At 44.9% G+C, this 25,487-nt stretch overlaps 1 protein-coding gene across 4 annotated transcripts in view; it reads left to right on the top strand.

Annotated features, from left to right (window-relative positions):
* The window catches only part of taf12 (TAF12 RNA polymerase II, TATA box binding protein (TBP)-associated factor), a 51,367-nt gene extending 31,103 nt beyond the window's left edge, over nt 1-20,264 (top strand). For all 4 annotated transcript variants that reach the window (XM_059949233.1, XM_059949231.1, XM_059949230.1 and 1 more), the window contains 4 exons: nt 7,600-7,677; nt 11,639-11,753; nt 14,885-14,973; nt 19,836-20,264. In XM_059949233.1, the coding sequence (XP_059805216.1) occupies nt 7,600-7,677; nt 11,639-11,753; nt 14,885-14,973; nt 19,836-19,871 (318 nt within the window). In that variant the 3' untranslated portion in view covers nt 19,872-20,264. The remainder of the gene's footprint in view (nt 1-7,599; nt 7,678-11,638; nt 11,754-14,884; nt 14,974-19,835) is intronic.
* Nucleotides 20,265-25,487: the final 5,223 nt, after the last annotated feature.

Below are 25,487 nucleotides of genomic sequence, written 5' to 3'. Positions count from 1 at the left end.
ACTCCTGGAGCAACTGCCCAAGGACATATGCCTGCTGCTGTCCGACGTGGATTTCAGCGACCCCCGGAAGGTGGCGGCCTGGGCGGACGTGCTGTGGAAAGCCAAGAAGGAGAGTGGGGCGTCCGTCACACAGATCACCAGGCCACTCTCCCAGCAGCAAACCAGACCAGGCCTGGCCACAGAGCCCACTAACCCCGGAGGCAGGGGTGAGGAGACCAACAAACAATTGTGCTTCTACCACCAGCGGTGAGGCGCAGAAGCCCACCACTGTAGCCCGCCCTGCAAGTTCCCGGGAAACGCCAGGGCCAGCCGCCACTGATGGCTACAGCGGCTGGCCATCGGGATAGCCTCCTGTATGTCTGGGACAAGCAGTCGGGACGCCGCTTTTTGGTCGACACCGGAGCCGAGATCAGCATCTTACCTCCGACGAGTTACGACACCCGCAACAGAGAACTGGGTCCCACCCTGAGGGCCGCGAACGGCAGCACAGTAAGGACCTACGGCACCTGTACGGTGCAGCTACATTTCGGCTCCAACCAGTTCACGTGGGACTTCACACTGGCCGCCGTAGCCCAACCGCTCCTGGGAGCAGATTTTTTGCGAGCTCACAGCCTACTGGTCGACCTGCCCAGGAAGAGACTGGTCCACGCCGAGACCTTTCAAACATTCTCCCTGGGTGAAGCCCAGTTGCCGGCCCCACACCATCCCGCTGTCCGACAACGACTTCACCAGAGTCCTGGTGGATTTCCCATCAGTTCTGGCATCACAATTCATGGCAGCCATGCCCAGACACAGCATACAGCACCCGACACAAGGACCACCCCTCCACGCCCGTGCTCGAAGGCTTTTCCCGGACAAGCTCCGACTGGCGAAGGAGGAGTTCAAGAGGTTGGATGAATTGGGGATCCTACGGCAGTCCGACAGCCCATGGGCCTCCCCCCTGCACATGGTGCCCAAAGCAACAAGGGGCTGGAGACCATGCGGCGACTACCGCAGGCTGAACGAGGCTACAACACCGGACCGATACCCTGTGCCATACATTCAGGACTTTGCAGCAAACCTGCACGTCGCACGGATCTTCTCCAAGGTAGACCTCATCTGGGGATACCATCGAATCCCGATGCATCCGGATGACATCCCCAAAACGGCACTCATCACCCCTTTCGGCCTTTTCGAGTTCTTCCGGTTGCCGTTTGGCCTAAAGAACGCTGCACAGCCATTTCAGCAGTTAATGGACGCGGTGGGACGTGACCTGGACTTCGCTTTCATCTATTTGGACGACATCCTCATAGCCAGCAGCAGTTGTCAGGAGCATCTGTCCCACCTCTGTCAACTCTACGCCCGACTGAGTGAATACGGCCTGACAATCAACCCGGCCAAATGCCAGTTCGGGCTCGACACCATCGACTTCCTGGGCCACAGGATTACTAAAGACGGGGCAACCCCTCTGCCTGCCAAGGTAGACGCAGTCTGCCATTTCCCCCGACCCAACACAATCAAAGGCCTTCAGGAATTCGTAGGTATGGTGAATTTCTACCACCGCTTCCTCCCTTCAGCTGCCTGAATCATGCGCCCCCTGTTCGCCCTGATGTCGGGTAAGGGCAAGGACATTACCTGGGACGAGGAGTCCGCCGCTGATTTCATTAAAACCAAAGAAGCCTTAGCAAACGCCACGATGCTAGTGTACCCAAGAACGGACGTCCCTACCACCCTCACAGTGGACACATGCAACACGGCAGTCAGTGGAGTGCTGGAAAAACTCATCAAGGGTTGCTAGCAACCTCTGGTGTTTTTCAGCAAACACCTACGACCACCCGAGCTCAAATACAGTACTTTCGACCAGGAACTGTTGGCGCTATACCTGGCATTCCGGCATTTCAGGTACTTCTTAGAAGGTCGGCCCTTCACCACGTTCACGGACCACAAACCGCTTACCTTTCCGTTCACGAAAGCATCTGACCCCTGGTCGTCCCGCCAGCAGCGACATCTGTCCTACATCTCTGAATTCACGACGGATATCCAGCATGTCTCGGGAAAGGTGAATGTCATGGTGGACGCCCTCTCCCGCCCTAACATCCAAGCCCTGTCCCAGGGGATAGACTATGAAGCACTGGTGGAGGCGCAGCAGGCAGACAAGGAGATCCCTAGTTACAGGACTGCAGTCTCCGGTTTGCAGCTCCAGGACCTCCCCGTAGGCCCAGGTGAGAAGACCCTACTCTGTGACGTCACCACCGGCCAACCCCACCCCATCGTTCCGGCAGCCTGGCGGCGGCGCATTTTCAACTCCATTCACAACTTAGTGCACCCCTCCATCAGGTCAACCGTCCGGATGGTAGCCAACAGGTTCGTTTGGCACAGACTCCGCAAGCGGGTCAGTGAATGGGCCAAAACATGCATGCACTGCCAAACAGCCAAGGTGCAGCGGCACACCAAAGCTCTGCTGCAGCAGTTCCACCCCACCCGCCAGCGTTTCGACCATATTCATGTGGATATCGTGGGCCCCCTGCCAGTGTCGCGAGGAGTGCGGCACCTCCTGACTATCATGGACCGGTTCACAAGATGGCCAGAGGCGGTCCCGCTCACCGACACGAATGAGCGGTGTGAACCTCCAAATCTTGCGCCCGGGCACTGATTGCCACCTGGGTATCTTGCTTTGGTGTACTGGCCCACATTACCTCTGACAGAGGCACCCAGTTCACCTCCGGCCTGTGGTCAGCTATGGCCAGCCTTTTGGGGACATAGCACCACACAACTGCCTACCACCCACAGTCGAACGGACTAGTGGAGCGTTTCCACCGTCACCTAAAGTCGGCTCTCATGGCCCACCTGTGAGGAGCCAACTGGGCGGACGAGCTCCCCTGGGTCCTGCTCGGAATCTGCATGGCACCCAAAGAGGATCTGTACACCTTGTCAGCCGAGTTGGTGTACGGCGCACCCCTGGTCATCCCAGGAGAGTTCATACCAGCCCCAAGGGGGCAAGAGGAAGAACCTGCAGCAGTCCCGGGCAGACTACGCGAGAGGCTCGGTAACCTGGCCCCCATACCCACTTCACAGCATGGGCAGAACCCGACCTGCGTACCCAAAGATCTGCAAAACTGTAAGTTCGTTTTTGTACAACAGGGCGGACATTGGGCGCCGCTACAGCGGCCCTGCGAGGGGCCGTTTACGGTGATCAGAAACAACGGGTCCACATTCATGCTGGACATTGGGGTGGGGGGGAAGAGGAGGTTTTCACAGTGGACTGACTCAAACCGGCCCATGTGGACTTGGCGCAGCCAGTCAAGATTCAGGTACCGTGGCGCAGAGGCAGACCTCCCAAATAGAGTCCGACCCAGACTGTGGACATTGGGGGGTGTATCGCCAGTTCTGGGGGGGAGGTTATGTGGTGACCCACTTCCCAGCACACTCGAACCGGCTCACAAAGCGGCGCGCGCCAGCATTGAGGCCGGTCCCAAAGAGGGCGCAAAGCCTGCTTCACCAGCAAGGGGAAAAGCCCGCACGCGGGACGGGACTTTGAATACGCACCCCCTACAGCATTCCCACCCAGGGAGGGCGGGATTAGGAAGGCTTTAAAGCAAGGCCGCGAAGTTTGAATGAACCTCTTTTGTAACTGCAGCTCACCGACTCCGTGTCATCATTGCAGTGCTGTGTGTAGCACACCGCTACATGTTCCTGAACCTGGTAGTGTGGGAATGTAGTGAATAAATTACCAGACTGGTATTCACATTCCTATACAGTACTGTGCAAAAGCCTTGCGCATATATAGCTAGGGTGCCTAAGAGATCAATACCATGATGTAGTAACTTTATGTATTGCACTGTACTGCTGTGCAAAAAAAAATCAAGTTTCTCGACTAATGTGAGTGACGATAAACCTGATTCTGATGTGGGTCTCTATTGTGGGAAGAGGGCAGGGAGAGGGGAATCATGGTTAGGAAAAGGGGGGGGGGGGGAGTGGGAAGCACCAGAGTGACATTCTGTAATGATCAGTAAACCAATTGTTTGGAATGAAATGACCTTGCCTGGAGTCTCAGGGCTGGGTGTGTTTGCACCTGTTACATCCACCCCTCCAGCTGCACTCACCATTCCCAACTTTCTTGGCTCTCACCAGATTTACAAACTAGCTCTCTGTTCCACATTGACAGATACAGTACTGTGCAGAAGTTCAGGCACCCCAAGAGATTTGACCTCTCACATAACTTTTACCTAGGTCTCAGACCTTAATTAGCTTGTTAGGGCTCTGACTTGTTCACAGTCATCGTTAGGAAAGGCCAGGTGATGCAAATTTCAAAGCTTTATAAATACCCTGACTCCTGAAACTTTGTCCAAACAATCAGCAGCCATGGGCTCCTCTAAGCAGCTGCCTAGCATTCTGAAAATTAAAATAAATGAGGCCACAAAGCAGGAGAAGGCTGTAAGAAGATAGCAAAGCGTTTTCAGGTAGCCGTTTCCTCAGTTCGTAATGTAATTCAGAAATGGCAGTTAACAGGAATGGTGGAGATCAAGTTGAGGTCTGGAAGACCAAGAAAACTTTCCAAGAGAACTGCTCGTAGGATTGCTAGAAAGGCAAATCATAATCCCTGTTTGACTGCAAAGACCTTCAGGAAGATGTAGCAGACTCTGGAGTGGTGGTACAATGTTCTACTGTGCAGCGGCACCTGCAGAAATATGACCTTCATGGAAGAGTCACCACAAAATTCAGCATCAGAAGTTTGTAAAGGAACATCTGAACAAGCCTGATGCATTTTGGAAACAAGTCCTGTGGAGTGATGAAGTTAAAATAGAACTTTTTGGCCACAATGAGCAAAGGTATGCTTGGAGAAAAAATGGTGCAGAATTTCATGAAAAGAACACCTCTCCAACTGTTAAGCACGGGGCTGGATCAATCATGCTTTGGGCTTGTGTTGCAGCCAGTGGCACGGGGAACTGGTAGAGGGAAGAATGAATTCAATTAAATACCAGCAAATTCTGGAAGCAAACATCACACCATCTGTAAAAAAGCTGAAGATGAAAAGAGGATGGCTTCTACAACAAGATAATGATCCTAAACACACCTCAAAATCCACAATGGTCTACCTCAAAAGGTGCAAGCTGAAGATTTTGCCACGGTCCTCACAGTCCCCCGACCTAAACATCATCGAAAATCTGTGGATAAACCTCAAAAGAGCAGTGCATGCAAGACGGCCCAAGAATCTCACAGGACTAGAAGCCTTTTGCAAGGAAGAATGGGCGAAAATCTCCCAAACAAGAATTGAAAGACTCTTAGCTGGCTACAGAAAGCATTTACAAGTTGTGATACTTGCCGAACAGGGGTGTTACTAAGTACTGACCATGCAGGGTGCCCAAACTTTTGCTTTGGGCCCTTTTCCTTCTTTGTTGTTTTGAAACTGTAAAAGATAGAAATAAGAAAGTAATCTTGCTTAAAATATTAAAGAAATGTGTCATCTTTAACTTTATGCCTTTTGGAAATTAGGTCATCTTTTACTCATTTAGCTATTCACAGTAACAGAAATTTTGACCAGGGGTGCCCAAACTTTTGCATGCCACTGTATGTGCCTAAGAATTCTGCACAGTATTGTATGAACAGCATGTTGGTCTGAATTTGATTTTGATAAATCTAGGACTTTTGAAAATGTAGGGATTGTGTAGCAGCACAGTTGGCACATACACCTGTTGGATAGACTAATTTGAATCTGCTGATCTTAACCGGTCTGACTAAGTTTGATTGCAAATGTCCGACTTGCCCTAGCAAGCTGTTAGGTTTAAAGAATAATTGTGTTTGCACAATAAATGCTGATTTCACCAGAAGTACCTGCATCACATGGACAAATAATGTTCTGTGAAAATAATTTTAAATCAATGATATTGAATGCCAAGAACTCTTGGACCAATATTTTACTGTGTAATTTTAATTTTGGAAGTTATTAGCTCCAAAGGTTAAAACAGTAACTTGAGCAAAGCTATTGTATTGGAAAATCATCGTTCTTTTCAGTGCAAAAATATTACTTAGTATAAAAGAGTATACCAGTGACATTTGTGATATATATCAGGGATCAACTTTATTCACAATATGCGTTTACGTCATTGATTCCCAACACAGGTGGTTTCCTGTCCTAAAGGGGCATTAGGGGAAATAGAAGTCATTGGAGGGCATTCAAGATTCTTTGGAGGAGGGGGAGGTAATAAGCAGCACCCTAACTTAAGGCATGAGACCCGGCCAACTGTGTCAACTTGCTGCTGTTGTCAACATCTGATAGGCATTCCCAGTTCAAGTTAATTTTTAATTTTAATTTAGCCTCAATAATGATGGATGAATACATACGGTGCGATCTCTATGAGCCTGAAGGTGGTGAAGCCTTGAATTCTAATCCTGTTAAGAAACAGAAACTATAAAAAGTACGTTAATACAATGTTACATACCTGGAGTATGGTTTTATTCCGTTACCATCAGATCAGTGACGCCCCATGTGTCTTACTTGTGTAGTTCATCATCAATACCTCGCCCCCAAAAGCCTCAGCCAGCAACTTTTTTCAAGCATGACTCTTGTAATATCTGCTATCAACAAAATTAAAACTCATCCATTAATTTGCAAAATGTGTCATCAGCTATACCAAGATAACAATGAAGAGCTTGAACACTTGCTTCTTCATACGGAAATGCGATGGCTGTCAAAAGGCTGCTGCTTAAAATGTTTGTTTGATCTTTTTGACACTGGTTGAATTTTTGCTCAACAAGAGCTTGGGAAACAAACTTCTACATAGAGGTGTGGCTTGCCTAGCCGATCTGTATGACAAAATAAACATTCTAACTATGAAACAGCAGGGTGAGAATTTCAATTTAATCCAGGCAAAAAGTGCAGTGTCTGCTTTCAGCAAAAAATTAGAAATGTATAAGCAAAAGATTGGGATAAAAATGTTCTCACAGTTTCCCTGCATGGAAAGTATGGTTCACAGATGGTGATTTGCGAGAGTCCCTCCAGCATTTTCTGTGTGTTTTGCATTGGATCTGCAAACTTTCTCGTGTCTGTATAATCATTTTTATTGATGTTGACCAAGAGAAGTAAATATCTGGGTGCCAGGAGATGTATCCTCAATTTATTCAAATTAGCGATGAGAGAAAATCTTAATCTGCTGTGAAGGCCCTGGATTAAGAATCAATCCCACTAAATTCTGGCAATTTAGATGAGGGATCCCTTTGAGAATACGCTTGCTTCCCTTATCTGGCAAAAAAAAAGAACTAGAATCAGACAATTGCTGCAAAAATATCAGTAGTGAGCAGCAGAAATATCATACTTTAATAAATCAAAACACTTTCGACAAAAACCTACAATCTTGACATGGCATTTGAGCCGTGAAAATGCTGAATATTTAGATGTCTGATCACTTGTGTTGCTTTGAGTCCCCTGGGGGAAAGGAGTGGTTGGGGTGTGGGGAAGGCGAGGTCGTGCTCAGAACCTGTTCATGGCGACTTAATTTCCTTTAGAGCAAGTTATCTACTCTGTAGACGCTGTTTACCATTATTTCTAAAAGGTACACCAGATAAATTGTATACTGGCTGTCATTTTGTCATTAATTACCAGTACGCTTTTGATATCATCAGGTCCTGAGCAAGAAGAAACTCCAGGATCTAGTACGGGAAATTGATCCAAATGAGCAACTTGATGAAGATGTCGAGGAAGTAAGCTTTACTTTCAAACTCTTAGCTTTAAAAATACTAAACCTTGATTCACTGTGTACATTGTGTTTCCTTTAGGTAAAAATTGATACCCATTTCGTCCTTGAAATATTCTGGGAGAACATTCTTCCCTTCTCAATTGCTCTGTCACAAGACGAAGCCATTATTCCCATTGTGCAGGGTGGCACCATAGCGTAGTGGTTGGCATAACAAAATAATACAGTGATCTGGAATCAGTTCCGCTGCTATCGGTGGTGTTTGTACATTCTTCCCATGACCGTATGGGTTTCCTCTCACGTCCTACAGACCTACGTGTTCATTGATTAATTGGTCACGTGGGTCCGATTGGGCAGCATGACCTCAATGGACTTGAAGTGCCTGATACCATGCTGTATCTCTAAATAAAATACTTGCTATCTTTTATGTCACTAGTGTTTAGGGCAGCAATGATGATTCTCCATCCCTGACAGTGTTCAAGGCTTCTTTTACAGTATCAGTCACTTCTGTGTTTGCACTACTGTCAGGAATGCAGTTCCCAGATGGACACTCAGGAATACAATCACTCTCAGAGTTGAAGGGTTCTCCATTGCTGTGTCCATAACAATTTTGTTTGACCTGTCAGGGTTGTTAGTCCTGAGCTGAACCTAGAGGATCTCTAAGAAAAATAAATAATATCTTCTCTATTGCAGACCTCTTCTCCCTTCCAACTATTATTTAAAAAGCCTTAAAAATTGGAACATATTACTTAATCTCCACAATTTCACCCATTTTGTCATCTCCTTTACTGACAATTTTTCATTTTTACCCTTGAGATTTTCTCTTAGGTTTGCTGATCAATATATTCAATTTCTTCATTATTTTGACTGTTGCATAATCCCTATTCGTGTCAATTTCAGCAGCAGATTTTCTGTTGTTGCTTTACTGAGGGCAAAAGATAATATGTATGCAATAAGAAGTAGTTGGGGCTGGAAAAGGACCAGTGTGTGAATGCACTTTACGGTGTTAAGCTGTGCAAATGCTGAAGGTTCAGTCCTGTTTATGTACTGAAGAGAGTTCTGTGTCTGCTGCTCTTGAACATTGCAGAAGTACTTGGAGAAAATGCTGAGAATCTAAACAAGTTCAGCTGTACTATCTCCTGTATACAGTTTTGATTGGAGTGAGTGAGGCCTCTGCCGATCGGGGTCGACCACAGATGTTATATCCTAGCAGTCTACATACGCAAGCCAGGGCAGTACAATTTAGAGATGAGCTGTTGCCCATGTAGCAAACTCCCCCCTCTCCAAGCATCTGATTGAACCAAAAGGAACGGTGGAGACCAATGCTGTTTGGCACCAGAAGTTGCCTGGTCAGCGTTGAACTCAACATAGGACTACCTTAAGGATTCCAGCTCTGCATTTTTCCGTCAGGGTTTACTCCTCAAGCCTTCCCCATCAGTGGGTATAGCCACAAGGCAGCAGAGGTATGAGAACCTTCTGGTTGAGCTGTCAACTGCGGCTGGCGAGCCCCATCTGCCGAAGCGACTTGCTTTAAGGTGCAAGTAACCTGCCTTTTGCCCCTTCTCCAATCTGTAGAAACAGTTCTGCTGGGCTTGATAGCTAAACCACACATGAAGGCCCAGAGCTGGTCTTGGCTGTCAGAGGGTACTTGAGACGCACACCATTGGGAGTATTTAATAGATAGTGAGAGCTGATCCCCTTGACAAACTCCAGCTATAACAACCTTAAAGGAACCTTTGATAGGAAAGACATGGTTAAACTAGAAAGTGTGCCGTAAAGATTTACGATGACGTTGGCAGGATTGGAGGGCCTGAGTTGTAGGGAGAGGTTGGCCTGGCCAACTCTTTATTCCTTGGAGCATGGGAGAATGAGGGGCAACCTTATAAAAATCTTTATGAGAGGCATAGATAATGTGAATGGTAACAGTGTTTCCTCAGGGTAGGGGCGTCCAAAGCTACGGTACATAGATATAGGCTGAGGGGGGAATGATTTTAAATGGTAATGAAGGACAACTTTTTCACGCAGAGGGTGGTGAGTGTACAGAACAAGCTGCCAGAGGCAAGTGTTATTTAAGAAGCACATGGACTCATGAAACTGAAGGACCTGTATCCTTGACTCTATATGCCATAATCATTTGATTAAGGACAGTCAGGCCTAAGAATTCTACGAAATTCTCTGAACCAGAGGTTCCCAACCTGGGACCCCTCAGTTTATGGTGAGGCTCCATGGCATTAAAAAAGGTTGGGAACCCTTGCTCTGAGCCGTTCAAATGTGATGTATCTGATTGAAAAAATGTTTCTCTTTTAAAAAACCTCCACACTAGAGGGAGCTGATACCTATTGTTATGTATGTGTTTGTATTATAGCAGTGATGCCAATGTGTATTGTAAGATTACAGGGTGATTTCTTTTACATTTGTCCTTGCTACTGTTTGAATAGAGAACTATGTAATCTTGCTGTAAATATTTGGGAATAATTAAGTGAATTGCAGTTTTATCTTTATTAGTAATATTGGCATGTAACCCCTCAGAAGGTGCAATTCCCAATCTAAAAAGATAAGACCAGGAACTTTGGTGGAGAAATCACAATTATGCCATCGGACCCATTGAGGCTGCTCCTCCATTCGATCATGACTGATTTATTTTCTTTCTCAACTTCATTCTCATGCCTTCTCTTTGATGCCCTTCCCAATCAAGAACATATCAGTCTTCACTTTTCATATATCCAGTGACATGGTCTCCACAGCTGCCTGTGGCAATGAATACCACAGATTGAACACCCTCTGGCTAAAGGAATTTCTTCTCAGCTCTGTTCTAAAGGGATGTCCTTGTGGTCTTCTAATCTCAAGATTCCCCCACTACTGGAAATGTCCTCTGCAACCTATCTAGATCTTGTATGGCTGATCTAATTTTACAATTACATGGTTGGTTTGAGTTGCTCTCCAATCTTGTCAATCCATTTTCAAACATTTCGAAACCATTTGAGGAGACGTCATCGGGAGCTGGACTCCCTAAGGCTGACTGGCAACTCCTGCCTTGCTTCTGGTACGAAACTGTATCAGTCTCTGCTGTTCCTTTGGATTCATCAGATGCGTGGATGGGGGAGCTTACTACATGGGCAACAGCTTGCTCTCCATATTGTATTGCCCGGGCTTGGGTACCTAAACAGCTAGGGTGTAATATCCATAGGCCTTGCAAATATAAATAAATAGCAATAAATCATCGTTGTGGCTATCCCTCGAAGTGAGGATGATGGTCTTCGTTCTGTTTCCACAGAGCGAAGACGCCTGTGCGTGTATTTGTTTAACGTGTATTTGATATTGCACGCCAAGAAGCACACGATACTTCACACATCAACCAACTGATTCCAATGGCATGGAAACCACGACGATTTGAGCTGACGGATTTGTTGCAGCTCTCATCCGCTTTCACAGCCATTGAGTTCAAAGTAACTTCGTGCACCTGTTCCACCGTTGAGGTCTTGGTTGAATTGTTCTTTGTCAGGGACCTCACCCTTGACCTTACCGTCATGGGTGACCCTACCAGGAGCATAGCTCCAGACGGCATCGCTCTCGGGATCTCAGGACCACACAAGCTTCTCCACCACGACAAGGTGACAATCCACGGAGAAGAATAGCAATAAATAACAAGAACCTGAAATAACACGATAAAGAGTTCTTAAAGTGAGAATCATTGGATGTGGGAACACCACAATAGAAGAGTGCAGTTATCCCCATTTGTTCAAGAGCCTGATGGTTGAGGGGTAGTAACTGTTTTTGAACCTGGTGGTGCAAGTCCTGAGGCTCTTGTACCTCCTACCTGATGGCAGCAATGAGAAATGAGCATGAGTTGGGTGATGGAGATGTCTGCTGGTGGATGCTGCTTTCCTATAACAGCGTTTCATGTAGATGCACTATACTGTTAATGAAAGAGCCTTTAATCCATGTTTCTCTTTCCCCTTTCAATACAGATGCTTTTGCAGATTGCCGATGATTTTATTGAAAGTGTGGTGAGCGCTGCTTGTCAATTAGCACGTCACCGGAAGTCAAACACACTGGAAGTCAAGGATGTTCAGTTGCATCTAGGTATGTTTTGCATTAATGTTTTTATCATAAGCATGTCAGCACATGAGAAAGAAAAGATTTCATAAAATATTTGGCCCAACTGTCCTCAGCCAATCAAAGCTTTGGATCTGTGGTCAACAGATGTAAAAAGCACACATTGAGGCTGCACAGTAGTGTAGTGTTTAGTACAACACTTTAAAGTACCAGCGACCCTGGTTCAATTCCTATCGCTGCCTGTAAGGGGTTTGTACATTCTCCCCGTGACCATGTGGGTTTCCTCTGGGTGCTCTGGTTTCCTCCCACAGTCCAAAGATATGCTGGTTGGTAGGTTAATTTGTCATTGTAAATTGTCCTGTGATTAGGCTGGGGTTAAATTGGGGAATTGCTGGGTGGTGCAGCTCCAAAGGATCTATTCCGCACTGTATCTCAATAATAATCAAATGCTGGAGGAACTTAGCAAGTCATGCAGCAGCTATAGAGGGAAGTAAACAATTGATGTTTCAGGCCAAGTCCCTTAATTTATTCCCAAAGAGAAAACTGTTTATTCCTTTCCGTAGATGCTGCCTGACCTGCTGAGTTCCTCAACCATTTGGTGTACTTCGGTTAAGATTTCCAGTATCTGCAGAATCTCTTGATTCTAGGGGTACAAACTAGTGTTTTCCTGAAAATGGCAGCACACATACAGCAGGCAGAGTGGTGGTAAAGAAGGCATACGGCATGTTTGGTTAGGGTGGCAAGGTAGTGTAGCAGTTAGCATAACCCCATCGCAGTGCCAGCGACCCAGGTTCGATTCCTGCCGCTGTCTGTAAGGAATCTTTACATTCTCCCCATGACCGCATGAGTTTCCTCCAAGTGCTCCGGTTTCCTCCCACAGTCTAAAGGTGTACAGGATGTTAAGTTAATTGGTCACATGGGTGTAATTGGGCTTGTTGGGTCAGCAGGGCCTGTTACCGTGCTGTATTTTTAAATGAACATAAGGAGTTGTGACATAATTATGTTACAGCTGTGTATGACATTGGTGAGAACACACCTGGAATATTGTGTGCAGTTCTGGGAAGCAAAGCTAGAGAAATTGCAGACAGGATTCATAAGGATGTTGACTTGAAGGCACTGGAACAGTTTTCTTTGAACTCCATGGGGCAGCACAGTCACATAGTGGTTAGCATGATGATTCACAGCGCAGGCGACCAGGGTTCGATTCTCGCTGTTGCCCATTGTATGTTCTCCCCATGGCTGTGTGGATTTCCTCCGGAGTCTTCTCACAGTCCAAAGATGTATAGATTTCCAGAATCTTCAGAGTATTGTGTGTTGGATCTGTGGTCACTGTTGCGGTTTAGGAAATATAATGAGCTATTTCTTTGCAAAAATATTAATATAATAATGACCAGATAATTTACTTAAGGCATTCCTTTTTATAGTTACTCGACGCATAACTTCCAAGATGGATAGTTATCAGGTCATCAGGCATGGTAACCATCAAGGTGGTAACAATTACTTGGGATGGGCAATAAATGGCAGCTTAGCTGGTGATGCCCACATCCTGTAAATTATTTTTTAAAAAATTTAAATTAAAATGGAGTGTTTTGACTCACAATTCTACTTGAGAATGCATGGAAGGTGTAGCATAATTGTTGTTGTTCCTTTCCATACAGCAGGCGACATCTTGCTGTTTCCTTAGCGTTTGTTTTTTACAAGGGTTAGTTGCTAGCTCGACACTCCCAAGCATGCAAGGTGGCGGCCAGATTCAAACCCGGGTCCATTCAATCATCCCGCCTTGAAATCTGATGCAAATGCCACTCACCAATCAGCACATAGCATGATTTTCATTTCTAGAGCCTAGGATCCAAGGACACAGCCTCAGAGTAAAGGGACATCCCTGTAAAGTTGAGATGAAAAGGAATTTCTTCACCCAGAGAGCCTGTGAATTTGTGGACTTCATTGCCACCGAGGGCTATGGAGGCCAAATCATTAAGTGTATTTATGGTACAGATTGTTAACGTTTTGAATGGAAAGGAAGTTAAGGGTTATAGAGAGAGAGTGGAAGAATGGGGTTCCTTTGTGTCTGGAGTCGGAGGTCAAATCAGGAAAAGAAATTTCCTTCCACAAAGACACCAGAAGAGCAATTATTCCAATCCACTGGTTTTAAAACCACCACTAACAATTGTTTTTATTCCAAATTTGTTTAATTAGCCAATTTAAGTTCCACATTTATTGTGGTGGAATCTAAACTTGTGTCTCTCTCTGTACCATCCAGATCTCCTAACTGCTTACATAACTGTACTATGATGTTGAGTTGAATTCTCAGTGTGATCCCTTAGAATTACTGATAGTTTATTATTTGGGATGGGGTAACACATTAATGTTGTGTAGACTTCGTAATGACATTGATGTATAAGTCCATAATACATGGGAGCAGAATTAGGCCAAATGGTCCATCCAGTCAGCTCCACCATTTCATCATGGCTGATTTATTATCCCTCTCGACCTCATTTTCCTGCCTTCTCCCCGTAACCCTTTACACCCTGACTAATCAAGAACCTACCAGCCTCCACTTTAAATATACCCAATGACTTGGCCGCCGGAGGTGTCTGTCACTATGAATTCCACAAACTCCCTATCCTCTAACAAAAGAAATTCCTCCTCACCTCTGTTCTAAATGGACGTCCCTCTATTCTGAAGCTGTGTCCTCTGGTCTTGGACTCACCCACCATTGGAAGTATCATCTCCACATCCACATGAAGCCTTTCAACTTCCGATAGGTTTCAATGAGGTCTCCCCTCATTCTTCCGAATTCCAGTGGGTAGAAGCCCAGGGCCATCCTCAAATGACATGTCTTTCAATCTCAGACTCATTTTCATGAGCCTCCTTTGAACCTTCTCCTGTTTCAGCACATCCTTTCGTAGATAAGGGGCCCAAAACTGATCACAATACGTCAAGTGAAGCCTCACCAGTGCCTTATAAAGCCTCAACATTACATTCTTTTATAAAGTTGTTATAACTGTATTGTTTTACTTAATCTCAGGAGTTGTTAGCCAATGTGATTTTCAAGTGCTATTAACCAATAATTTTATATTGGAGATTTTTTTTTAATGGTGCTTAGTTTGCATGCAGACTCTGGATATTTGAATTTTTGCATGTTCTATTTTAAACAGAACGTCAGTGGAATATGTGGATACCAGGATTTGGTTCAGACGAAATTAGGCCGTATAAGAAGGCCTGCACAACAGAAGCTCATAAACAGGTTGGATATTTAATTTCTTTAAAAATATATTTTAAAGCTGTGGTAAAATAGTAATAAAAATATAAAAAATCTAATAAAGTGTATAAGCAATTGACCTTTTTCATAAGCCACGTGTCGTTCTGATGCTCAAAGGCCTGGATTAAGTGCATGCAGAGAGAGGGGATGTTTCCAATAGTGGGAGAGTCGAAACAGAGGCCACAGCCTCAAAATAGAAGGGCGTCCCTTTAGTACTGAGATGAGGAAGGAATTCTTGAACTAAATGTTTCTGAATCTGTGGAATTTGTTGCCCCAGAGGGTTCTGGAGGCCAAGTCATTGGGTATATTTAAGGCAAAGATTGGTAAAGTGGTTAAAGGTTATCTGGTGAAGGCAACAGAGTGGTGTTTTTAAAAATCAGTCATGGCTTGATTCTTTTTATATATTTATTGAGATACAGCGCAGAATAGCCCTTCTGGCCCTTTGAGCCGCTCTGTGCAGCGGCTCCCAATTTAACCCTAACCTAGTCGCAGGACAGTTTACAATGACCAATTAACCTACCAAATGGTGCACACAAAACCCTGGACAAACTCAGCAGATCAGGCAGGAAACGAGTAAATAGTCGACGTTTCGGGCTGAGACCCTTCATCAGGACTGAGAAAGAAGGGGGAAATGCCAGACTAAAGAGGTGGGGGGGGGGAGGTGAAAGAGGTTAGCTGGAAGGTGCTAGGTGAAGCCGGGTGGGTTAGAAAGGTAAAGGGCTGGAGAATAAAGAATCTGATGAGAGGAGAGTGAAATAGGAGAAAGGAAAGGAGGGGAACCAGCCAGTACTTGTTTTTGGGCTATGGGAGGAAAACCACGGTCATAGGGAGAACGTACAAACTCCTTACAGGCAGCAGCGGGATTTGAACCTAGGTCGTTGGTACTGTAAAGTGTTGCGCTAACCACCACGCTACTGTGCCGCTTACGGGTTTGTGCCCCTTTGTCAGCATAATCAGAGTTTTTATTCTTGCCCCACCCACAATGAATTTCTTCTTTTGAGTGTCTGTGAAGCTAGAAACAGATATTTGCCCATCTATAGAGCTCTATTCCACCATTAAAATTTATAGAAATGTTTAAAATTTTGAGACGGCCTTATAGAAATGCCAGATATAATGAGAGGCATCGATAATAAGATGGACAAAAACAGTCTCTTTCCTACAAAAGGGAGGCCCATAACTGAGATTCTAGGATGAGAAAGATTAAAAGTGGAACTGAGGGGCAAATCTTTTAACGCAGAGGGTGGTGAGTACATGGAATGAGCTGCCAGAGGAAGTGGTTGAGGCAGGTACAATAGTGTTATTAAAGAAGCACTTGGTTAGGTACACGAAGGAGCAAGGCTTAGAGATATCGGTGGGAGCTGCAGTTAGGATGGACTTGTTGAGCCAAAGGGCCTACAATACTGTACAAATGTCTGGGCACATATATATAGTTAGGGTGCCTAAGACTCTTGCACAGTATTTGGCAACTTGGAGTGGAAAGCAAGTGTGTAGGTCTAGTGCAGGGGTCAGCAACCTTTACCACTGAAAGAGCCACTTGGACCCGTTTCCCACAGAAAAGAAAACACTGGGAGCCGCAAAACCCGTTTGACATTTAAAATGAAATAACACTGCATACAACGTTTTTTTTGCCTTTATGCTATGTATAAACAAACTATAATGTGTTGCATTTATGAAATTGATGAACTCCTGCAGAGAAAACGAAATTACATTTCTGCATGCAACAAAAACATTTTGAACTCCGAAAAAAAGACGTTGGGTTGAAAGTTACTTTTAAGTAAAATATTCAATGTCTATTTGAGTCCTTCTTGTATTTATGAAAAACGCCGAACTTAAATTTTCCGCCAGCAGCAAACCAAAAATAACGTCAGCCAGCTGTCATCCTGAAAAATGAAAGGACTATTTCACTGAACAATGAAAAAATATGAATATAAGTAAAATAATAGGCAATTAAAATATTTATCATACTTGGTTAATGGGATTTCTGCTCCTGGACCTGAGCGCACAGCGTCTGCACATCAGGGCTGTATGATGTCACCTTCATCTTTACACAGGATCGCAAGCTGTCATCTGTGAGGTTTTCAATATCACTCCATTTGTGTTTCTGAGCAAGAACGGCCTTCTGACGGGCAACATCTTCAAGGTCTGCTGTCAAGCATCTAAACTTGGACACCCATATGTCTTTGTCGGCTATGTCGGCCAGTTCCATCTCAAGATCAGGTTGACTCACACCTGCCAATGCAGTCGTATTCAGTAGGGAAGGATCGATGCTTAAGGGAGTGACCGGGAAGGATAATGTGTTTTTTTCCTCTCTGAACTCACAGAAGCGTTTCCCAAACGATGTTTGCATTGCGATGATTGCAGAATGTAAATACTCCGAAATTATCATGTCGTGACCTTGTTTGAACTCTCTCAAATTGGGGAAGTGAGACAAAGTGCCTTTCTGTAAATCTCTGGCAAGCACTGTCAACTTGCGCTCGAATGCCAAAACATCCTCCAACATGTGCAGGGCTGTACGTCCTTTCCCCTGAAGAGCTGTGTTCAGCGTGTTCAGGTGCGCTGTCATGTCTACCATGAAGTGTAGCTTTTCCAGCCATTCTGGCTGTTCCAGCTCAGGAAAGGTGAGCCCTTTGCTGCCCAGGAAAGTTTTCACTTCTTCCAGACACGCAACAAAGCGTTTCAGCACCTTCCGTCTGGACAGCCAGCGATAAAAACACGTTGTAGCGGTGTCAGTAAACTGCAGTCAAAGATAGCTTTATTCGAACTAAACAGCCTTGCTTTTAAGCCTCCCTCAACCCAGCCCCCATGGACGCAGATGCTGCAAAAGACGCGTACTCACAAACCCCCGTAGGCTATCTCCCTTAGCCGGAATGCTGGCTAATTGTGAGCCGTTTCGGATGTGGCAGGAAATGTGTCGCTACACTTAGGTTGTACAAGATCACCATAATTACATTTCAAAAGCTAACAAACTAACATAAAATACATTTTAATTAAATACTGACCAATTATTTCCCAAAGCCACAGGGAGCCGCAGCACAGAGGTGAAAGAGCCACAAATGGCTCGGGAGCCGCAGGTTGCCGACCCCCGGTCTAGTGGGAGCAAAGGATGTTGGAAATGGTGAGGGTGGAGCCCCATGCGAAGGGTGTGAGACAGATGGCAGAGGGGGTGGCGTGGGTGCATTTGCAGACACACCTGGGACACCAGTCCAGGTCATTTGATTCCAAACAATTTGATTATTGATCTTTACAGAATTTCCTTCTGTTCCTTCCTACTCCCTGCCCTCTCCCTTCCCCTTTTCCCAACCATGATTCCCCTTTCCCTGCCCCCTTCCCACTCTCAATCCACAGTAGAGGCCCAATCAGTTTTATCATCACTCACGTGACATGAAATTCATTTTTTGTGGCAGAAGTACAGTGCAATATATAAAATTACTACAGTACCATGCAAAAGTCATAGACACCCTCACTCTATATATGTGCCTAAGATTTTTGTACAGTCTGTATGTTATAATTTTTTAAATTTATTTTTATTTATTTTTAATTTATTTTATTGCACTCTATTAGTAGAGTGCAATACATAAAATCACTGCAGAACTGTGCAAGAGTCTAGGCACCCTAGCGATGTATCTGCCTGAGACTTTTGCACAGTACTGTATATTCTGTAGTGTATTGCTTTCTGATTCTGTTTGATAATCAACACAATAGTAAAGTAAGTTAATAACCTTTAACAGTTATTAAAGTTGGTGCAAGGTCCTTTTGTTTTTGAATTTGTCTGAAGATTATAGATAGTATTAATTTAATTTATTTGAACTCTGTTAATTGGAGCAGCATGGTAGCGTAGTGGTCAGCACAAAGCTTTATGCTACAGGCGACCTGTGTTTAATTCCCGCCTCTGCCTGTAAAGAGTGTGTACGTTCTCCCTGTGACCGTGTGGGTTTCCTCCCACAGTCCAAAGACCTACTGGTTAGTAGGTTATTCAGTCACTGTAAATTGTCCCTGGACCTCTTCTGCGCTGTATCTCAATAAATTAATTCTAACAATCAAATTAGTGGCAACTGTTATTTTAGTATAGGGTTGTTTTGTTACCCTGGGAATTAATTCTGTTAATAGCATGCGGCATGCTAATTTTAAAATAGTTTATACATAGAAACAGGGAAAGGTAGAACATAGGAGCAGGCATTGGTAAGCCAGCCTTATGGCATTGTTCAGTATGGCTGATCGTACTGAACATTGTCACAGGTGAGGAACAAAAATAATATAAGCTGAACACTGCTGAAACCCGAAAATACTGAGCCCAAACTCTTTCAGTTCATTTACGATCTCCTTTGTGAGGGCAGAATAGATAAGTAGGGAATACAGGCAGTCGCTATGGACTTCAGCTACAGTGAGGGTCAGAAGCCAAAAAGTGGTTCGACCCTTGTCATGCCAATGCCATTCCACCATCTACAATGCACGTCGGGTGATTAAAGGCAGAAGAGTTCGATTGCAACATTTAAGAGGCATTTTGGATACGTATACAAACAGGGGGGAACACATATCCGCCATGAAATTAGCCAAGTGACTGGATGTGTATTATTGGCAGTAAATTCTTACCCATTCCTCAATGCATAGACCTTGGGGGACTTGTTCAGGCAATAATTTCACAAACCTTTAATGGACTGAGAAAATAGGGCACATTGCCTCGTTTTATATCTGGGAACAAACTTATTCTAATATCTTCGTCGAACTGTATCAATTTCAGTTTCAGAAATTACACTTCTAGATGGCATGTTTTCAGTTCTAATGGTTTCCTATGAGAAATGTAAAATAAATTGTATCTTTGCTTGACCACGCACTTTTCTTTCTTACAGAGAATGGCACTAATACGCAAAACAACCAAAAAGTAAAGTTTGGATGAAGAGATCATTTCTACAGCAAGGTTCCGGACATCACAATACATTCTCAGGCTTAACCCCTCCCCTCCCCCAATTCCGTCGAGGAACCTGGAACAGCTGACGGTGTGTTTATTGTGAAAATGAACCAAAATGACGTGACTTTGTACCTGTAACCTACACACTGTAGCAAACTTGTTCGGTGCTTGACTCTCCTGAATACAAACTTTAAGGACTTGTACAAAACGAATGGTGTGTGTGCGCGTGCGTGAAACTGTGCCGTTTCTTCGTTGATTAATGGTAGTGTGATCTATTGGGACTTGGTGGAGTGTTAAGTAGTTGGTTTTCATATCTTTGTATGGAGGAAATGTTGACCATTTTTGCCAATAAAATATTACTCGAGTGAAAGTAGTACGTTTATAACCCATGCTGTTAAAGTCCTACTGCTGCCAGGGTAATTGTGAAAAACTCTCCAATATTGCTTGTAGGATGAGGCTTCTTTTATGATTTACTTTATAATTTTAAAAATCTGTCCCTGTAATGGCTGTAGGTCATTCTCCTCTTTATATTGAGATACAGCACAGTAACAGGCTCTCCGGCGCAACAGTCCTGTGAAGCCTAATTACACCAATGTTTCCGAGAGTGGGGGAGTCCAAGACCAGGGGGCTGTCCTATTAGAATGGAGATGAGGAGGAATTTCTTCAGCTGGACGCTGCTGAATCTGTGGAATTCTTTGCTACAGGTGATTGTGGGGGGGGCCAAGACATTGGGTATATTTAACGCAGAGATTGATACAGGAAGATGGCAGGAGATTGGGGCTGAGAAGGAAAATGGATCAGCCATGATGAACTGGCTCAAGGGGCCTAATTCTACTCCTATATTTTTTTCTTTAGAATGTGGGAGGAAACTGGAGCATCTGGAGGAAATGCACACAGTCATGGGGAGAACATAAACTCCTTAAAGACAGCAGTGGGAATTGAACCCAGGTCACTGACACTGTAATAGCTTTATGCTTACCACAACGCAACTGTGTTGTCCCAAAGGTACACGATGCCTTTACTAGCTGGATTTTCTTATCTAGGACTTGCCCTATTAATTTTCTGTACAGATATCGCCACCCTTAATTATAACACTAACCTGAATTGTGCTCAGTGGTATTGATCTGTAGTTAACTGGGTACCAGTTAATCCAATGATTTCTCCCTCCAGCTTTTCCTCCCAGGCTCATACCCAATAATTACTGTAGCACACACATTAAGCTGCACAAAAAAATTCACAAGGACTTTAATGTTTCAAAGTAAAATTTATTATCAGTATATACATGTAACCACATACAACCCTGAGATTCATTTCCTGCAGGCATACTCAGTAAATCTAGAATAGTAGCTAAAACAGGATCAACAAAAATCAACCACAGTGCAGAAGACAACAAACTGTGCAAATGCTGATATAAATGAATAGCAATAAATAACGAGAACATGAGATAATGCGATAAAGAGTTCTTAAAGTGAGATGATTTGTTGTGGGAACGCCTCAATGCGTGGAGAAGTGAATGTAGTTAGGCCCATTTGTTCAAGAGCCTGATGGTTGTGGGGTAGTACCTGTTCTTGAACTTGGTAGTGCAAGTCCTGAGGTTCTTGTGGCAGTACCTGATGGCGGTTTCTTCTTGCACCCCTAACTCCTGGTGTTGTCGGGTGCTGTCATGACAAGCTTTGAACCAGTCTGTTCCATCTGTCACAGTTATGTGCCAGGGCCTGGGTCACCACAAATGTTTTCCCTTTCCATTCTTTAATGTTGTCCATCCATCTTTTCCTCTGTCTGCCTCTCTTTTCCCCTCCACAGTTCCTTATAGAACGGTCTTTGCAAGGCCACTGGATCTTGTTACGTGGCCATACCATCTCAGCTTTCTTTTCTTCACCGTTGTGAGAAGGCCTTCTCGGGGGCCGATGTGGTCCAAGTATGCGATGCCCAAGATGTTGCGATAGCATCTCATTTCCAATGCCTGTATCTTCTTCTGTAGCTCTGCTGTGAGGGTCCATGTCTCTGATGCGTACAGGAAGATGGAGAGTACCAAAGCATGCAGGAGTCCGATCTTGTACTTCTTGGTGATGTTACTGTCCCTCCATATTGTCTTGAGTTTGGATAGTGCAGTCATTGTCTGCGGTTCTTGCCAGGACTTCTGGTCTTGATCCTTCATCACTGATGATTGCCCCAGGTATTTGAACTGTCTCAAGTTTCTGACCATGGACTGATAGCGGCAGCAAGGAAAAGGCATAGCCTGGGTGGTGAGGATCTCTGATGACTGGTGCTGCTTTCCTACAACAGCTCAATGGCTGGGAGGGCTTTACCCATGGTGTACTGAGCTGAATCCACTGCCTTTTGTAGGACTTTCTGTTCAAGGGCATTAATGTTTCCATACCTGACCATGATGCAGCCACTCAAAGCACTTTCCACTACACAGATATGGAAGTTTGTCAAAAGCTTTAGATGTCACACTGTATCTCCGCAGACTCCTGAAGAAGCCAGCCTGAGCCCCCAAATCCTCAAGTCTTTCTACAGGGGCACCATTGAGAGCATCCTGACTGGCTATATCACCTCCCAGTACGGGAATTGCACCAACCTTGAACACTGGGCACTGCAGAGTGTGATGCAGACAGCCCAGTGATCTGTAGATATGCACTTCCCTTCATTGAGGACATTTACAGCAGCAGGTGCATAAAGAAGGCTTGGAGGATCATCAGGGGTCACCCCAACCATAAACTCTTTCAGCTGCTTCAGTTTGGCAAATGGTACCAGCATTAAAACCAGGACCAACGGGCCATGGGACAACTTCTTTGTACTGGCTATTAGACTTATAACTTCACATCTGTACATTGCAACAGAGTCATAACGCAAAGGTTTTTACTCCTTCACGTGGAATGGGTGCAAGGTTTAAATAAATGCAAAGTAGAGGTGCTGCTGTGCTTTCTTTGCAATTTTATTTGCATGCAGGGTCCAAGGCAGGTCCTCTGAAATACTAACAACCAAGAATTAAAGTTGCTAATCCTCTCCACCTCTGATCCTCCAATGAGGTCTGGCTCATGGACCTCCAATTTCTAAGAGCTTATTGGAGCTTAGAATTATACAAATTTATTACATGTACGTCAAAACAATCCGTGAAGTGCACCGTTTATGGAACAACCAGCATACCCAAGGCGGCAGCCAGCGAGTGTCAGTGCCAACGTAGCATGCCCACCATGCTTGAAAGAGCACAAGGTATCAACGTACCTAGCAACAACAGCAAAGCAAGCCCCATTCCTCTCCCCTTATCACTCACCCATGGGCATACACAGTCCTGTAACCCTAGGACAGGCCATCTTCAACCTCCAGCCGCCAATGGGATTTGTTGATTCACAGACTTTCAGCCTTTGACTCCTCCTGGACTCGCAGAGGTTTGCTGACTCAGGGCTTCAGATATCGAGTCTTGATGGTTCAAAGCAATCCCATCCCCGCTTATTTCCTTGCAACAAGTTCTTTTGCCTCATTTACAAGATAATTCAGTGCCATTTCTCTCTGCTTGGAACTTAACAGCAGTAGCAACAGATTAGACAGAGTGAAGATTTTTCTTCATGGAGTCATAGAAATCTGCAGTATGGCCATCTGCAGATGGCCCTTTGGCCCATCTAGTCCATGCTAAACCATTTAAACTGCCTATTCCCATCAACCTGCACTTGCCTAACTCTCCATAGCCTGACCATCCACGTACCAATCCAAACTTCTCTTAAGCATTGAAATTAAGCTTGCACGCACCACTTGTGCTGGCAGCTCCTTCCACACTCTCACCTCCCTCGGTTTCCCCTTATGTTCCCTTAAATATTTCCTCTTTCACCCTGAGCCCATGACCTCTAGTTGTAGCCCCACCCAACATCAGTAGAAAAAGCCTGCTTGGATTTACCCTATCTATACCCCTCATAATTTTGTATGCCTCTTTCAAATATCCCCTCAGTTTTCAATCTTCCCTTGTAATTTAGGTCCCCAGTTCCATCAACATCCATGTAAATTTTCTCTGTACTCTTTCAAACTTTTTACATCTTTCCTATAGGTAAGGTAACCATCACTGCATTCAATACACCAAACTAGACATCACCAACATCTTCAACATTGCATCCCATCCCATCTTCACATCCATGCACATTTTCTAAACTAATTAGTATAAACAGTACAGCTCTTCAGAGTGAGGGTAAAAGTAAAGTGATTGGCCCGTTCCAGGTCCCCAAGTTTAGGAGAACAAGCCAATCGTTCAGACAATGTGAATCCCAAACAGGCTTGGAGATAGATGCTGGTTAAAACTAAGGCTTCAGGAACATTAACATATTCACTCAAGGGTATAAAGCCAGAGGCTTTTTGAAGGAGATATCAGTACAGTGGCGTAGCAGTTAGTGCAACGCTTTACAGGAGCAGCAACGATCACCAATCAGGATTCTATACCCGCTGCTGTCTGTGAGGAGTGTGTACGTTCTCCCAGTGACCACATGGTATTCCTTCAGCTGCCCCGTTTCCTCTCACACTCCAAAGACTTATGGGTTGTTGTTACTACATTGTGGGCGTGCTAGGTTGATGACACTTGCAGGCTGCAGAGTCCTTCCATTGTATTGGTCATCGATGCATTTCAATGTAGGTTTTATAAGACATAGGAGCAGAATTAGGCTATTTGGTCCCCACCAAGTCTGCTCCACCGCACGATCGTGGCCGATTTATTTTCCTCCAACCCCATTCTCCTGCTTTTTCCCCCATGCACTTTGAAGCCTTTGCTAATCAAGTGCCTACCAACCTCTGCTTTAAATATCACCAGCGATTTGGTCTTCATAGCTGCCTGTGGCAATTAATCCCACAGATTCCATGCCCTCTGGCTAAAGAAATTCCTTCTTTTCTCTTCAGCTGTTCGGCTGCTTTCTCCAGATATCTTGAGGTAACCATAGCCTTCAGCCAGAAGCAGATGTCCAACCTTCAGTGTTTTGACTCAACCACAACATTCTCCTGTTGGTGGGCTAGCAGTGGTGGCCAAATCTGCCCCTGGCTTCCAGCTTCCCTCCTCTTACCTACTCCAAATCCAACACCAGGCTCGCTCTGCCTCTTTCCCCATTCTACAAGCTGCTTGTTTTTTGCTCCTTTCATCCAGGCCCAGAGCTGACAACAACCACCGTGCTGATTTGGCTGGGAAACCTCTGCAGCCGATCTCCACAGGGAACAACTGCGCCTGCCATCCCTTGTCTAGAATAGAGGCAGTTTCTTTGTTGGATCTAGTTACTAGACGAATGCACTATTGTCATCATCATTATGTGCTGTGTTGTATTTTGTGAGCGATCATGATCTTTGACCATGATTGTTCTTGGCAAATTTTTTCTACAGAAGTAGTTTCCCATTGACTTTTACTGGGCAATGTCTTTACCATACAGGTGACACCAGCCATACTCTTCAGAGATTGTCTGCCTGATGTCAGTGGTCACATAACCAGGATTTGCAATGTGCATCAACTGCTCGTGCGAACATCCACCACCTGCTCTCCCATGGCTTCATGTGATCCTGATCATGGTGGGAGAGGGGGGTGGATAAGCAGGTGCTACACCTTGCCCAAGGGTGACCTCCAGGCTAG

Source organism: Hypanus sabinus, chromosome 24 (genome assembly GCF_030144855.1).
Source record: "Hypanus sabinus isolate sHypSab1 chromosome 24, sHypSab1.hap1, whole genome shotgun sequence".
Classification (NCBI taxonomy): Eukaryota; Metazoa; Chordata; class Chondrichthyes; order Myliobatiformes; family Dasyatidae; genus Hypanus; species Hypanus sabinus.
The sequence above is the reverse complement of the archived record's forward strand: the minus strand, read 5'-3'. Positions and strand labels throughout refer to the sequence as shown.